This window comes from Panthera pardus, unplaced genomic scaffold (genome assembly GCF_024362965.1).
Source record: "Panthera pardus isolate Hobbes unplaced genomic scaffold, ASM2436296v1 HiC_scaffold_24, whole genome shotgun sequence".
Classification (NCBI taxonomy): domain Eukaryota; kingdom Metazoa; phylum Chordata; class Mammalia; order Carnivora; family Felidae; genus Panthera; species Panthera pardus.
Genome location: NW_026526810.1, coordinates 34,865,869 through 34,882,641, shown reverse-complemented (window position 1 = coordinate 34,882,641; position 16,773 = coordinate 34,865,869). Strand labels below are relative to the sequence as shown.

Sequence of the window (16,773 nt, the reverse complement as noted above, 5' to 3'; positions counted from 1 at the left end):
CGATGTTTCTTAACTGTTGACTACAATGATAACAATTGAAACTGAAGAAATATGAACAAGTTTGCCGAGAGGGAGTGGTAGAGCAAGAAAAATTATCACAAGTAACTCTGGATAATGCAAATATTTAACAAGAAGAAGGCTAAGCAGCAAAGGAGATGTTTGAAGTTAGAATGTGCAGCCTTGGAAAGAGCAAGAAAACCTGGAGAAAGGGAGGTGTCTAGAGCCAGAGAGGTAATTGCTACCCAGAAAGTTGCCTGAGAGAAAGGCTTAGGGGAAGCATCCATTGGCTCTGGGAAAAACAGGGTCACTCTTCTTGTTGGAGGCAAGTCCTCGTAAGTTCGAAAATGGATGGTAAGGAAGGAGAGAGAACATATGTGTGGACAGCGTCTCCCTGGGTCTCAGCCGCTGCTAGACTAGATTCTAACACAGATGTGTTTTTGTTGGGCTGCTATCCAAATGTATCCAAACCACATTTCTGCTTGGCTGAATATGGTGGCATATAGACCTCTTTTCAGATCCTGTATGACAGATTAAAAACCTGTGGCATACCAGGTTTTTACCCTGTGAGTTTGCTTTGTCATCTACTGCTGTCTACACACAACCTACGTGAATTCTAATGAGCGGTGGCTGCCATTACAGAGAATTTCACTGCATCGCTGATCACTGAGGAATCTTCTTAATGCTTGTTCCTGGACATAATTTAAGATCCAGATAGCAAGAATACCGTAAAAACAATGTGTCTTCAAAGCGTTGTGGTCGTTGAGACTGTAGTCTGCTTTTGTGTTGCCCACTGGCAATTCTGGCTGCGTAATGTACCCTGGACTATATGAACATTTTTATTTGGAGGGTGGTATTTGCCTGCAGACCTGACCCTGATGAATGTCATCATTACCATCGAGAATGTTGCTGTGAACTAAGCCGTATATAGCCGTAGATGTTCATCGGGCTCCTGGCCTCTTGTTCCATTCCTTTGATGGTGTAGCTTCCTCTTCCTTGGAAACCTGATTCCTCCTAAGAGGATCCCTGAGGTGCCTTGAGATTTCATAGTGATTCCTCAGCAGAAAACACATGGGATAGACTAGCCTAAGCTCTTGGCATTCAGCTCCTCTGGTTTCTGCCTTTTAAAAAAAAAAAAAATGTCTGGGTCTGTAAAAGGTTTTTCAGTAAATGATTTTTGCATAAATGTAACTTTTCTAATTGTACGTGATAAATGTTTCATTCTCTCGAAGTCGTATACAGCTCAAATAGAAATGGACTCAGGAGACTATATAATAAATGGGAAGACAAGGGGATATGTCGAGAAATCACAGCCTGGAATTTTCAACAGTCAGAGCAGTGATCTCAGCCTCCTAAAACTGGTGGGAAACCAAGGCCCTGAGGGAAAAGGCAGCAGTCTGGGCCACACAGCTAATCAGCTGCAGAGCCAGAGGTGGATGAGGCCTTAACCACATCTGGTGCCTTTCTGAGCAAGGGCATCCTTCAACCCTGTGCCAGAAGCTTAAACATAAAAAGGAATTGACTGTTCCACTCCACTTGTTTCTCTCCTTCACATTCGCTTTATTTATCTTTGTGTTTTCTCTTCTGGGCTTCCCCTTTGCCATAAAAAAAAACACTTTGTTTAAAATTCTTTCATACCGCACGTTGCATTCAGAAGTGCCGGGTGATAAACGGTGGATTGGCAGCTTTGTAATTTGCCCTGATTAGATTGTAGAGTTATGTCCCAGCTGTGTGACTTACTAAATATTTACCGATTCGCAAGTCTGCCGCGCTGCAAAGTTGCCTTGTTTTATGGATGCAGGGCCTCACACATTACTGTATTATGGCGCCTCATCCTCCATAACGAGACGACCACCTGCTGCTTCTGCTGATGCAGCAGAAGCCACGGCTGGTAAAGGCCCCCTTCAGAGGCGCCCAGAGACCATCCCGCTGAAGCTTTAGACAATCGTCACCTCGAACCTGAGCGCAAGAGAAACTGATGTGTGTCAGTTTCACGCAGATGGTGTATGTTCCAGCAAGAATCCCTCCTAGTTCTCTACCCCAAAGAGCACTGTGCAGAGAGTCTGACCCAGAAGCTTAAGAATCCTCAGATCTAGCCCCGGCACTGCCTCTGAATGTGTGTCACAGACAAGATACCCCTCAGTGCTAGACCTCCTCTGTGAAGGAGTTGGGTGAGATCTGCTTTAAGGTGGGTTCTTCTGCATTTCTCAGGGTGTCTAGGTTCTCTTGTTACATGCTCTGGCACTTTAGCCTTCATCTTCTGCTTGGCTATGCCAGGCCCTCAGTGCCACGTAGGAACGTTCGTGTCCATTTTATGGCAGATGGTACTATAATTTTTAACAACTAGTTTATATTCATAGTTGATCTCCACATCCCATCATCCTTAGAAGTGAGTTTAAAGATGAACAGGCAGGGGTGCCTGGGTGGTTCAGTCAGTTAAGCGTCCAACTTCAGCTCAGGTTATGATCTCACAGCTTATAAGCTCGAGACCTGCATCAAGCTCTGTGCTGATAGCTGAAAGCTCAGAGCCTGGAGCCTGCTTCGAACTCTGTGTCTCCTTCTCTCTTTTCCCCTTCCCTGCTCACTCTCTGTCTCTCTCTGTCTCTCGTTATTTAAATAAACATTTAAAAAATAAAAAATTAATGAAAAATAAAAATTAGTAAAAAATAAATAAAGACGAACAGGCACTTCCCAAAGGAAGATATACAGATGGCCACTAAGTATATGAAAAAGTACTCAACATCATTACTCCTTAGGGATATAAAAGTTAAACCGTAGTGAGCTACGATCATATGCCCACCAGAATGGCTAAAATAAAAAAATCTGACAATAGCAAATTTTGGCTAGGATGTAGGGCACCTGGAACTCTCATACATTGCTGGTGGAGCGCGTCATAGTAAAACCATTCTGAAAAGGTTTTGTGGTGTCCTCTAAAGCTAAACTTCCTCTAAGACACAGTAATTCCGCTCCAAGGTTATAGCCAAGAGAAATGATTCCCTATGTCCACTTACATACATGAAAGAAATGCAGGAAAGTTACAAGAACTTTCTTGGTAGCTTAATTCATAGTATCCCTAAACACCAGTCCAAATGTCCACCCACAGAAGAGAGGATAAACAAATGGTGAATTGGTACAATGAAATACTACATATCAAGTCAGAGGAATGAATATAACAGCACGGATGAAACTCCTAGCATTCTGGCAGAGAAATAAACCAGACACGGCATATTGGTGGTTCCATCAACAGGGGATTGAAGAACAGATAAAACTAGCCTAACTAGAAGAGTGATCATTTCTAGTGTGAGAGGTTATTGACCGAGGAAGGGGACAGGTGATGGAAATGCTCTGTCTCCATCTGCATTGTGGCTATGTAGCTGTAAACATACGTAAAAATTCACTGAGCTGCACATGTGGAGTGCTCACTTGATTGTATCTAAGTCATGCCCGATAAAAAACAATTGGGAAGAAAAGTGCATCTGAGTGGTCCATCTGTGTACTTGATCCCATGCACTTGGCGTTACAGGTCCGTGGACACGCACAGCAGAGTGTGTGATGGGAACCAGAGAGAAATCGTTGTTAGCCTGCAACTTGTTACAACATGTCTCTTGGATTGGCCCAGAGCCGATGGTATGGGCTGCTCTTTCGAGAAGCATAGCAATTCACGTTTCATAAAAAGTGATTTGGAGCCCACCTGGACCACACACTGTCAGAGGGTCTTCTCCTTTCTAGGAAGCTGTGCTCTAGAGGCTGACTTTCAAATAAAGTATGGCTTTTAGATAGAGTCTAACAGAAAGTCTGGTGGCATTTTATCCCTAGGGGTGGCTGCAAGAGAGACAGCCCAAGCTCTGAAAACGCTGGCCCAGGCTGCCCGTGGAGTGGCCGCATCCACGAGCGACCCTGCAGCTACGCATGCCATGTTAGATTCAGCCCGAGACGTGATGGAGGGCTCAGCCATGCTCATCCAGGAAGCCAAGCAGGCCCTGATTGCACCTGGGGATGCTGAGAGTCAGCAGAGACTAGCCCAGGTGAGGCTCCGGAATTGGCAATTGCGGTCATCGCTAAGGTGGTCACTCTTTTCCGGGTGTGAACATTGCTCAACGATGGGTGTTTTCAAGACCTTCCCAGATAGTATAACCATGCTGGCCATATGTGATACCCACTTTTTAACCTTGGCCTGGTAGCCCCCGTCATATGAGATCTGCTCAACTGAGTTAACAGAGAGTGTGGGGGCCTTTATTGAAATCTGTCCTTGGAACTTTGGGAGCCAGGACGCGCGGCTTGTTTGCTTGGGGCCCAGGTGTGCTTAAATACATTCCTCTTCCTAGTCCAGGAGGTGAGGTAGGTCAACTTAGTGGGTCTGCTCAAAGTTTTATACTCCCTTTATTGCCTCTTCGGATGAGTCTTTGCCTGCCTAATGAAACCTGTGGGCTAGAGACCATCTAGGCAAAGTTCTAGACAGGAAACTGGGAAGATGGTTTAGGTTAAAAGACACGACACAGCCCACTTCCAAAAACCTTACCCTTTGCCTAAGGATACAGAACAGTACATACAGCAAGTCCTTGGACATCCTAAAGAGGCAGCATGAGGGCAGCTCCAAGTTCAAGTCTGAAGTGCTCAGAGCATCCCGCCTGCCCTTGAGCAGGGTGAGGTGTGGGGGTGATGGCACCTGTGTGTCACAGAGAGAAATCAGCCACAGGCCTGCCTGTGACCCAAAGAATTCAAGGCCTCCTTCCACTTTGGTGGCCTCCACAGGGCTCTCAGGAAGGGGGCTCTTTGTGTTTCTTTTGGTAGTGGATATCTTTGTGGTAGAACCTGATGTAATATTAGAGAGTTCTGTGTTTGAGTCACAGAGCTGTGACAGCCTGGTGATGGGGTGCGCACGAGATGTACTATATCAGCGTGTCAGACCCTTTGCCAAGACAGGATGTTAACCCCAGTGAGAGGCCTAGAGGAGGTGATTGAATGGTAAACAGTGTCAGCTGGATGCTGGCAGATAATTTCCCGATCCTTTTCAGCTCTGCGCACTGTCACTGCTGGTTCCCAGCACATCTGCACAAGTGTTAGCGCTGAAACTACTCTCTTACAGACCTTTTCTCCCTCCGTGTATTCAGGTGGCCAAAGCCGTCTCACACTCCTTGAATAACTGCGTGAATTGTCTCCCTGGCCAGAAGGATGTGGACGTGGCCTTGAAGAGCATTGGCGAGTCCAGCAAGAAGCTGCTCGTGGACTCGGTGAGAGGTTTTTACATTGAGAAGGGGCACCTGGGGGACTGGGCTCGCCGTAGGTGTGAGAGGAGTCTTCTCCTTTCCATGGGGTCTCAGAGCAGCTAACCTCCATTTTAGGAGTCCTGTTTTTCCTCTCAATTTGCCTTTCCTTGTTTGGCTTTTACATGAGCAAAGTTCCCAGGCGGAGCTTTTCAAGTTGACTTTTGCTTTGAGTCCTTGTTGCTGTTTGCTCTTGTATCCTCCCGGTGAAAACAGGAAAGGTGGGTATGTGATCATCTGACTTGTTATCAGGACATCACAGGCAGTCACAGGCAGGTGGTGGAGGGACATGTGTGTCCAGAACTCACTGAGAGAGCAAGCTGTCTAAGGATCTGCATCTTGGAGCCTGTTTGCTGTTTTGGGCACCCCTTTCAGTGGGGGCCTTTGGTTCATCCAACCCTTCTCTGCCTGGTGCCTGGCACATACCAGCTATGCAAGCCGTGTATGCAATATGACTAATAGAGCCTAGCCCTAACCTCTCTGGAACTTAGGGCAATTCTGCCAGTGATGCTTCTGGTCCACGTAAAAGCTGTGTTAGCAAAGGTTACTAATTGGTGGCTATTAATTTGGAAGAATAGGATTTGAGGTTTAATACAGCATCTGCTTTTGTGTTCTAGAAAGCTAAAGCTTTGAGAGGCTCCATCCGAAATAGAGTGATGGTTCAGAGCATGGATCCTGGAGTCAGATTGCCCACGTGTCAGTCCTGGCTCTGCTACTCAGGAGACCACAGCCCCTGAGGATAGACCATATTCGAATCCACTGTGTCTAGCATTGACTAGGTGTTCAAGTAAATTTCAGTGAATGAAATAACGTTGGTATGTTACAGGTCATACTTCACATAGGTGGGCTCAGACCAGAGCCTTTTCATTTAGGTGACTCAGAAATGCATCCCTGGAGAGCCCTCCTTCCCTCCATGGTGCCTTCCTCATTTCCACCACGCAAAGTAAAACTTCTTATGGAGCATGCCTTTCTTCCCCCTGCAGTTACCTCCAAGCACGAAGCCTTTCCAGGAGGCCCAGAGTGAACTGAACCAAGCTGCGGCTGATCTGAACCAGTCTGCTGGGGAAGTGGTCCATGCCACCCGGGGCCAGAGCGGAGAGCTGGCCGCAGCCTCTGGGAAGTTCAGTGATGATTTCGATGAATTCCTGGATGCTGGCATTGAGATGGCAGGCCAGGCTCAGGTGAGTGTGGCAGTGGCTGACTGGGGTTGACCCTCGCCTATCCTCTGATGGACTGTTCACCCTTGAGGGCCCGCTGGACAAACAGGAATAGGGAACCTGTCAGCAGACCACACCGATGCGTTCTTTCCTGCTGCTTAGGAAACTCTGTGACCTCACAGGCCTGGCATTCCTAAAGATGCTATTAGCTTATGTGTGAAATGCTTCTTAGAGATGACGGATAACTTTTCCCACGATCATGCAGCAGCGTTCATGGTTTATTTCTGCTTTTTGCAGGGAGGGCAGCTCTGTGTCCTGTGCTTCATAGGTCGTATAATATGGTGAGAAATCTTGTGTTTGAGGTTCACTGGGCCCATTTGAGGAGATTGTGTCTGATGCTAAGTGTCGAATGATTAAAAATTACCTCCTTGAGATGAACAGATAAAACCCTTGTTCAGAACAAGGGGACATGACTGGTCTGGTGTCAGCTTGCAAAGCTGTTTTTTCTTGAGCTCCTGTGAACTGCCTAGAGGAGACACCCCGGGGTGTTGCTTGCTGTGTTATCTACAAATGGTTATTTCTCGGGTGGTAAGTAAGCCAGGTGAGAAATGAGACTTCTCTCAAGTCAGGAACTTCTAGGCTGCAGTCAGCTCTGAATATCTAGACAGTGGCAGTCGTTTGTGCCAGGCCGAGATGTACGAGCTGCTCGACAACTCCAGCATTGTTGAGCGGGATGCTGGAATCCTGGCCTGGTCTGTGAGCTGGTGTGCATGTGCTCTCTCTCCCTCTCTCTCCTTCCCTCCCCCACTTTTAATGCCTGCCCTTGTGAGACAGCACAGCTCTCTGCTGACCCAGTTGGGGCTGGATTTCTGTCCTGGTGCGTGCATCTTGGTCAGGGTATCTGTTTGGGGGAGAGTAGACACTGGGCACCGTCTCGACCATTCAGGCCTCTGCAGACTCACCGGGCTACATGCAGTCTCCATAACTTGCTTCCATTCGAACATGGTACTCCTGGCTCTCTGAATGCCTCCCGGGAGAAATGGACAGTCCCTAATTACTCTGCCTCCTTTTGACTTTCCAGACAAAAGAAGACCAGATCCAAGTGATTGGAAACCTCAAGAATATCTCTATGGCATCCAGCAAGCTGTTGTTAGCTGCCAAATCTCTCTCTGTAGATCCAGGAGCCCCCAATGCAAAAAATCTCCTGGCTGCTGCCGCAAGGTAAGAAGGGAAACAGAATGTGCTTTCGTGTGTGCTTAAATAATGTCACTGTTGTAGAGCCGTGCCTGACATCCTGCTGCGCTTCTGTCGCTGAACAGAGACGAGGTGCTGTTTCTCTGTTGTCAGAGGTAGAGTCGTGACTCTGGCATTTGATTAAACTGGCTTATTTTCATGTGCTTTTCCCCACTAAAGAGGTCTTCTGTCTTCTACAGCCTTTCAGCTTGCTTAGGCTTCAGGCCCCCATTGATTTATAAACATGATGGCTTAAATACACATTTTTAAAGTAGTGTCATATCTTTGGGGTTATGAATGTAATATATGCCCACTGGAAAAAAAAAAATGAGAAAATATTGCAAAGTACAAAAAGCCCACAACAGCCAACGACGCCTTCAACATTTCTTGAGCGCTTACTATGTGCCTGGCATTGATGTTAATTAGATGGATTTAAACATAATCTGTTTGTCACTTGCAGAAGGGCTCCAGTTTAGGATGAATGGGGTACGGGTGGGAGTAAATTGTTTGGGGAGAAATATTAAAACGTGAGCCTGAGTTCGGGATGTTGTCCGTGTCCTGCTTTCCCGTTGTTTTCACCCGAGGAAGCGGTTAATACAATACAACATCTGTTCTACGGCCACTGTGGCTCCCTAACGGGTGATTGAATGCTGGTACGTGGAGAAAGTGCAGTGACAGCCCAGGCAGATTTTGTGTAAGCAAACCCACACTCATTTTCCTGAACCAAGAGAGTAGGGTGTTGCATGTTTCTCTGGTCCTGTAGGCATGCATGTTTTCGTAGCATTCCTTGACATAACTTGATACATAGGAAAGCTAACAGCAGGAACAGATGAGATGTGGGCAACTAGAATATATAGCATAATTGGAAGCCTTTTCAAAATGTGAAGATTAGTGATTCTTTTTTTTTTTTTTAAACATTTATTTTTGAGACAGAGAGAGACAGAGCATGAACAGGGGAGGGTCAGAGAGAGAGAGGGAGACACAGAATCTGAAACAGCCTCCAGGCTCTGAGCTGTCAGCACAGAGCCCGCCGTGGGGCTTGAACTCATGAACCGCGAGATCATGACCTGAGCCAAAGTCAGACACTTAACCGACTAAGCCACCCAGGCGCCCCGAAGATTAGTGATTCTTAAAATGCATAGCTTGAATTCTGCTTCTCAGTTTTTCTTTTTAAACTTGACTTTGCTTGCTTATTGGTTTTTTTCATGTCTTTCTCCTGGGTGCCCAGTGCCTGTCTCTTCAAGCTAAGTTCAGAGTCAGAGCTGAATTCTAGTCCAGGCTCGAATGTTTGGCACGCTTGGTTACATTGGCTGGAGTGCTCAACCTGCCTAAACTTTCCCATCTGCAAAATGGGGGTATGTGCTACATCATCCTTAGGTTCTTGTCCATTCTCAGTATTAAGGTATCTTGGTGATAATGGTTAAAACCTGTCTTGTCCTCTCTTGGCTTGTAGTGCTTTTTTTTTTTTTTTTTTTGGCAGATGGTGAGGCAATTAGATAATTTTAGAGAATTTCCCTTGAAAACACTTATCCTTAGGTGTATATACTTTAGCTTCAAACTATAGTGAGAGCCACTAGGAGTGGGAAAAAAACCCTCCCCTCTCCCCACCTCCATCTTAGGCTTTGTGACTGTGCCAGTGAGTGAGTGCCCTCCGAAGGCAGGGGATGAGAAAGGAAGGAGTGATGGCTCCTCTGTTGAGCAGCTGTTTCTCATATAAAACCCTCTCTTGATTCCTCTTTTTCCTACAAAGACCCTTTGGATAAGGCAACTGATGTTTCCAGGTATCCGAACTCAGACGTTTTTCATTATCTTCAATTTTTTGCGTCGTTTCAAAATTATAGTTTCCAACTTAGAACGCGCTGTTCACTTTCCTAAATTATGGGAAGAAGGGGAGAGTGTAAATTGAAAGCCAGATAAGGAAGGAAACCCAGGCCCTCAAGGAATATTGCTGCTGTCCTGGCTCTGTGGGTCTGAAGGCCCCCTGGTGGTGACATTGAGGAAGGGCCCCGGAGACCAGGTGATAAAGCTTTCCTTGCCTCTGTCCTGGCTTTCAGCGTTGACAGGGAGTTCCCAGCCTGATGGTTTCATAGCCAAGTACGTGCTTTAAAACCATCACATGAAATGATTGTGCTGGCACATTGTCCTTGGCTTTGTGGCACATGTTGGGAAGCTGTGCTCCTTGAGGTTTCCCAGTGGAAACTTCCTGCCAGATTTCCTGAGTCAGGCAAGCTCCCTTTTGGAGGTAAAGCTCTGCACAGCTGGGGTGCATGCATTCATTCATTCATTCATTCAGCTAGCAGATTTTTCCCAGATGCCTGCTATGGGCTAGGTCCAGCCTTGGATGCTGGGCTCACACCGTGAATACAACCGGGATGGCCCTGGTAGAGTTAGAGCAGAGGGCACACACACACACAGCATGCTCACCCCCTTCCATCTGGACTTGGCAACAACCCTGCATGTAAGTGCCCTTGGAGTTAAGAACCACATATCTTATTGCCACTGCCCTCCCTATTCTTGAGACACCAAGCCCTGCCTGTGTGTCATGTGGATGACACAGTAGCCCCAAAGATGCCATTGTGAGGACCCAGACCTGGACCAACTCAGCCCTGTCCTGCTCCTGGGTCAGCAACCTTGAATCCTGTATTCTTTATGGTCTCCAGACTCTTTCTTCTCTGGAAGAGCAGTTGAGTATGACCTTTTCCTTTGTTCTCCATTCTGCATCAGAGCCCAGGTGCATTTGAGGAGCCCAGTCCTTTGGTTTTTGACACTTAGTGGGGATGAAGTCCTTTTCTGTTCAGTGCCCAGTTTGTTTATCTTCTTCCTGTATAGTTGGTGAGCTCAGACTCTCCTCTGATGAATTGGGTAGAGCTGGAAACCCTTTGTCAATCATTCATCAGCTTTTTCCCTGACCAGGGGCTGGTCTGATGCTCCCTGAACTTAGCCAAAGAAAGGGAAAACCAGGTTGCAGTTGCAAAAGGTGGGGGGAACATCATACCTCTAAGCACCTCCCCTCTATCACTGCTCACACCACAGTCACCCTGGCCAGGACAACTCCCAGCTGAGAAAACTTTACGCCCACCACTGCCAGCTTTGGGACCCAGCCAGTCTTTCAGCTGTTTTCCTGTCCCCTGAGGGTTTCTTAGAACTTTGTGAGTGATTCCTCTTCCTGGGCTGCCCTTTGTTTTGAGGTTCCTGCCAGGCAGGCTTCCTCCTGTCTCCAGACACAGTGAAAAAGGATCACCCAGCAAGCAGCACTTCCACACTATGAAATAGGAAAATATAAACTAGGCCGTGTGTTGGTCTCCTCCAGAATGTTCTGTTTCCTTTTTCCAAATCCGGATCTCACTCAGGCCTGACTTCTCCGATTGCTGTGGCCTCCCTGGAGCTCTCCCTTCCTTGAAGAACCTGTGTCCTCTGTCAGTGCTGCCTGCGAGCCCAGAGTGTATCTGGCCTCTGGGAGGTTCAGGATCCTGTCTGACGTGCTATCCCCATCCCTGCTTCCTTTGGCTCACCTTCTTTGTGCCTTATCTGTTCATTATCCTGCCTCTCCAACCGGATTGCAATCACCTTGGTTTCCTAGAGAGACAAACTACATTGTTATTTTTTTTAATCCTCATGCCTTATGCAGAGCAGGACCAGGGAATATGCACAGGTGGAATTTAGGGGCTCTTTCTCACCTTCTTAAGGACACTGTCGCTTAAGGAAGGGAAATGTCTGATGTTGCTGTTTTCCCAGCCAAGCTCCTTATTAGATGATTTGTGCTTAACAGATCATCAAAAGCACAAATTGGTCGATTGTCTTTCTTACTGCTGGCACATCTCCCTATCTGTTTAAAATTTCCGGGCTGCCTGGGTGGCTCAGTCGTTTGAGCCTGCGACTTCGGCTCAGGTCATGATCTCTTGGTTCATGGGTTAGAGCCCTGCATCAAGCTCTGTGCTGACAGCTCAGAGCCTGGAGCCTGCTTCAGATTCTGTGTCTCCCTCTCTCTCTGCCCCTCCCCCACTCACGCTTTTGCTATCTTTCTCTATCAGAACTAAAATAAACATGAAAAAAGTAATAATAAAATTTCCCTCCAGAACTCCCAAACTAGTTGAATCAATTCAGTATCTCTAAACACTAAACAATGTGTAGGTTAGAGAGTCTTAACATCTGAGGTTATGGATTTCAGTTTTTTTCTAAAACTGAGAATGGCTAGATATGCCTAGATAAAGAACAAAATACAAGGAAACACTCACTACTTCTAGATGGTGGAATTTTGGCTATTTAACTTTTTTGTATTTAAAAAAAAAACTGTGTAGCTTTAATCATTTTTTTAATTGCATAAAAAGATTACAAAAACTACAGGTTAGGCCTATACATTATGACCTTTAATGGGCACCCAGATTTCTCTTGTAGACTATACATTTATTGAGTCAGTCCTTTATCATTGCATATTTGGGGTGCCTCCAATTCTTTGATCTTATAACTCACTGCTATAATTTGAAACCTACAAATACTATTTATCACTGTCAAATCTGTGTAACCGTTTGCCTCTGGGCCACTCATTTTATTATTGGACTCTTTAATCCAGACTAAAATTGGGAAAAACAATACCTAAACCATGCTTCTTAGCCATGGACCATTCAGACCTCAGTGCTGTGCTGCACCTGTATGGATTATCCAATCACAAACCTTTGGTCTCTTGGTGTTTTTTGACCCCAAGTTTTTACTTGAAAATTTTTCACATCTGAAAAATAGTCAAAACAATAGGACAATAAACAGCTCTGTATTCTTTGGATTCATCAATCGTCAACAGTTTTTAATGGAAAAAATCTTTATGTGAAGACTAGGTTAAAAAAAAAAAAGGCAGATAAACAGGAAACAGGGAAAGAAATAAGCTAAATGGAAAGCTTGTGTGATACGTAGAAATATCCTCCACATGATCATGTCATCACAGTCAAGGGCATTCTGTACCCTTTGTTATGCTCCTGCATGCCCACCTGTCCACTCAGAAGTATGTCTTGAAGCCTGCCACATGGAACATGGCGTTGGATCCCTGAGAGACCCATCTAGAGAAGGCGTCATGGACCACACCCTCCAAGATGCCCAGAATTAGATTGTCCTGCTCCCGGTTGTTTCTGTGTTGGCTTTGCACCATGGAGAACACAGCTGCTTCCTTACAACACCTTAATTAAACACCTTGCCCCCCACATAAATGAATTGCTGGAGTTCATCGTACAAAGACTATTTTGGGATTCCTTTGTGAGTTCAGGAATGTTTTTTTCCTCTTCCCATCCACCCTAGCTAAATTTAAAATTCAAAGCAGTATCTCCTCATCAAATAATTAAGCTGATTGCCTTTGTGCATTGGCAACATCATCGTCCATCAAATGCGATATTCTCTGGGAAGCTGCAAAGCCAATTTAATAAAATGAGACATCTTTTATATTAGGCCGCGTTAATGATGAACAGCAAGTGTGCTGTTTTGTTTTTGTTTGTTTTAAGTTGCCAGTTAGCTGCAGTGGTTAGTAACTATGAAGAGAATTGAGGGCCTGCCGGAGTGTAGACCAGTGATGATCCTACGGAAAAAAATGGTTGTGGATCTGGCTTTGGAGGCAGATAGGCATGGGTTTGAGTGTTTTTGCTCCTTGTAGCATCCCCCTAGCGAAGTCTCTCCCATCTCTGTTTTTTTCGTGTCTAAAACACAGGCTTTTCAATTTTAAGACTTACTTAGGATAAAAACATTGTGCTTTTGGCAAAGGGTTAGACACATAGGTCAATGAAATAGGGTCCAGAGGTAGACTCACATAAATAAGGCCCAGGGATTGTCCACAAAATTAGAAAAGCAAGGCCATGCAGAAAGAACAGCCATTTTCAGTGAAGGGTGCTGAAATAATTCGACTTGCATAAGCCACCCTCACCCTCACAGAAAAAGAACGTGGACCCATATTTCACACCTTATTAAAAAATTAAAATGGACTGTGTCTTTGTAAATGATCCATGGCCTAACCTCGGCAGGAGGTAAGCATAGGCTGCCCGGGAGAGGTGGAATCTTTGCCAATATAGAAAAAACTCTGAGCTGCCTCTGAAGTTCTAAGAAGAATAGAAACACGTGTAAAATCACACGAGTCTTTAATTCCTGTTAATGTTAAAGAAAAGAGCTATTTTAAACAATAATTTGGGGATAGCTTCTAGGAAGTAGCAAATCTTGTAGAATTTCATGGAAAGAAGAGATTTTAAAATTATAAGCACAGTTTACTATATGCCCGCTACGTTTTAAGATACATAAAACCTTCCAAATGATACAAAGACTATCCCAAATAGCCTAGCTCAGATCATCTTATTCCTTATGGGCTGCTAATGAAGGATATTTTAAAACAGTGTTAATATGATTTCTTTGCTATTTGCAACTTGGTTGTAAATTCTTTCCTGTGAATATGTTAAAAGATAGTCCTACTTTCTTAAAATAACTATTAGTACCCTTTAAAGGGAAATCAAATGAATAATTACAGGCAGAGTGGGGGCACTCATTCTATCTTCCCTGGTTGTGGTTTATTTTGGTCATTCAGAGCCTTGTAGAAGAGCCCGCATGGAGACCCCATCCTTTAATTTTTTTGAATGTTGACTAATTTTGGGGAGAGAGAGAGAGCCTGAGCAGGGGAGGGGCAGAAAGAGAGACACGGAATCCAAAGCAGGCTCCAGGCTCTGAGCTGTCAGCACAGAGCCTGACGCAGAGCTCGAAACCACAAACCATGAGAGATCACTACCTGAGCCGAAGTCAGACACTTAACTGACTGAGCCACCGAGGCTCCTGGGACCCCATCCTTGACAGTGATTTACTTGTATTTTTGGTGAACCAGAAAACATTGTTGGGGAAATGTTGGTATTCACAGAACAAAACAAAACCCTTTATCTGTTTCTGTCCCAGAGCTGTGACAGAGAGCATCAATCAGCTGATCACGCTGTGCACCCAGCAAGCTCCTGGCCAGAAAGAATGTGATAATGCCCTGCGGGAGCTCGAGGTAAGTCCCTGTGAAGGCTGCTGGGGATTTAAGAGTGTGTGGCTCTCTGTCCTTTCTGGAAAGGGTCAGTTTCTTCTCCTCTGTTCTTGCCCTATATCCTTCTTAGAAGACTATTGGGGCCAGAGTTTCAGTCCGAGTGGGAAGGAATCAAAATTAGATTTGGTAGGAGTATCATTTCTGCTTCCCCTTTTTCCACTGGGATGAGGGTTAATTTGTTCAAGGATTCTCTATTTCAAATAGGAAGAGGCCTGGGTGCAGGCTGAAGATGGGCACTTTCCACCTGAAAAGTTTTGGAGTTGTTACTCTGGGGCAGGTGGGAGAAACTTGGATAGATGTTCTTTTTGAGTAAAAATGACTTTCCCATTCATTTTATGTTAGTCACTGTAGGGGGCACATGAGTGGAAACCCAGAAGTAACACCTATTACAGGATCAAGGCGATGGCGGGACCCCTAGTGGCCCAGAACACAGTGTGGGTGCTCTTCAATTTATATTCAGGCTCAGGGTTTATTTATAATGGAGAATTCATGTCTGCCTGTAGCATGTATGTGGGTAAACGGAAAATCAACGTGCCTACTTGTATGTAAAGCAGTCCTAAGCAGCGCACGTTATATTGAAACAGCCAAAGAGATAACTCAATAGATAGGGGTTGGTTGTACCCCATGTACCTTTAGTTTTCTGGATGATTAGCATGGGAACACCACCATGCTTCTGCATGGTTTGATCGAGGCCCAGTCTGCTGGGGACTATAGGCCAGGGTGCACAGCTGGAGGTGAGAAGAGGCTTGTTACCACTGGCCTAAAACATTCTGAAAACAGTGGAGGCTGTTCCCTACATTGAGTAGATTACTGCCCTATCCTGGTCTGTTCACATCCACAGATAGGATATGTGAGCTGGGTCTAAGATCTGTGGGCCCAGATGCAAATACTCTGTCCTTTCACTGTATCCTTGGTTGCCAAAATTAGGACTCTTTCAGGGTTGCTGTGACTAAAACAGTTTTTATTGTGTGAAGAGTGGGAGGAGGATCTTGAATGAAATGAACTTCTTTATGCTGCCCTCTTTCCTGAGATCTTTAACTTAGTAACTCAGCAGTTCCCACCATGACGTCCCCAATCCTTGGTAACTCAACGACGGTGTCTTTGTTGGCTGTGCCCGCAAAGGCTGCTGGGTTCTAATGTACATTCTCCCTCACTGGAGAGGAGGCTGGGTGGCTACATCCCCAGACTCGCCTCCCCTGGAAAATTCCCTCGTATGTGTCGGGGATAATTACAATCTGAGAGCTAGCGAAGATTTTCACTGGACTGGAGACAAAGGAGCAAGCCCCATACCCGGCTCCTTGATGGATACCTCAACAGGAGTGAATATTTTCTATATTTTGTGAATTAAAAATAAGTGAACCATCTCAGTGGACAGTTTGGAAGGGTTACCTTTCATGCCTACTCATGAAAAGCTTCCAGAACTGAAAACTAAGGGTTCTCCTCATGAAGTAGAAATGAGTTAACGTGTCCTTGAAATTTAAACTCCTTGGAATTATTCAGCAGAGAAATTGTGCTAATTGACTATTGTCGTGCATTAGCTTTTAGATTTTCTTAAGAAAAAAATCTCTCCCTTTTGTGGATACCATGATTCTCCTCCAAATGTGTGAACAGGAGACTCTCCTCTCTGTCGAAGCTAACCTGAGACATCCTCCTCCTTGCCGTCTATGTTTTTGTTGCCAGCGGAAAATCTGAAGTCACAGATAAAACTCTTTAAATTCCTTTCAAGAATCTGGAGACATGAGTGATCATGACCAGAATTCTCTGTAGGGAGGGGAAGTTGTTAGTTCATATGATGTTGGATTTCTCTTATTCTGTAACACTGGCTTGCTTTTGAAGTTGTGTTTTTCTTCTGTAGACTGTCAAGGGGATGTTGGACAATCCTAATGAACCTGTTAGTGACCTCTCTTACTTTGACTGCATTGAGAGTGTGATGGAAAACTCCAAGGTAAGGCTGTCTGTGCTGTTAACATTCCTCCTCATTGTGGGGAAAAATCTAGATGGTTTTGTATGTATCTGCCTGCAGCCACTCTGTGTGACTACATCATCATGAAGCCTCACCATGAAGCCCTTTGCTCAAATGCTTCTT

General features: G+C 45.3%; 1 protein-coding gene across 1 annotated transcript in view; it reads left to right on the top strand.

The window, feature by feature from the left end:
* TLN2 (talin 2) overlaps positions 1-16,773 on the top strand; it is a 438,961-nt gene that overhangs the window by 317,055 nt on the left and 105,133 nt on the right. The window contains exons 29-34 of the mRNA XM_019441905.2: positions 3,814-4,022; positions 5,109-5,228; positions 6,245-6,442; positions 7,500-7,639; positions 14,558-14,651; positions 16,543-16,632. Coding sequence (XP_019297450.1) covers positions 3,814-4,022; positions 5,109-5,228; positions 6,245-6,442; positions 7,500-7,639; positions 14,558-14,651; positions 16,543-16,632 — 851 coding nt within the window. The remainder of the gene's footprint in view (positions 1-3,813; positions 4,023-5,108; positions 5,229-6,244; positions 6,443-7,499; positions 7,640-14,557; positions 14,652-16,542; positions 16,633-16,773) is intronic.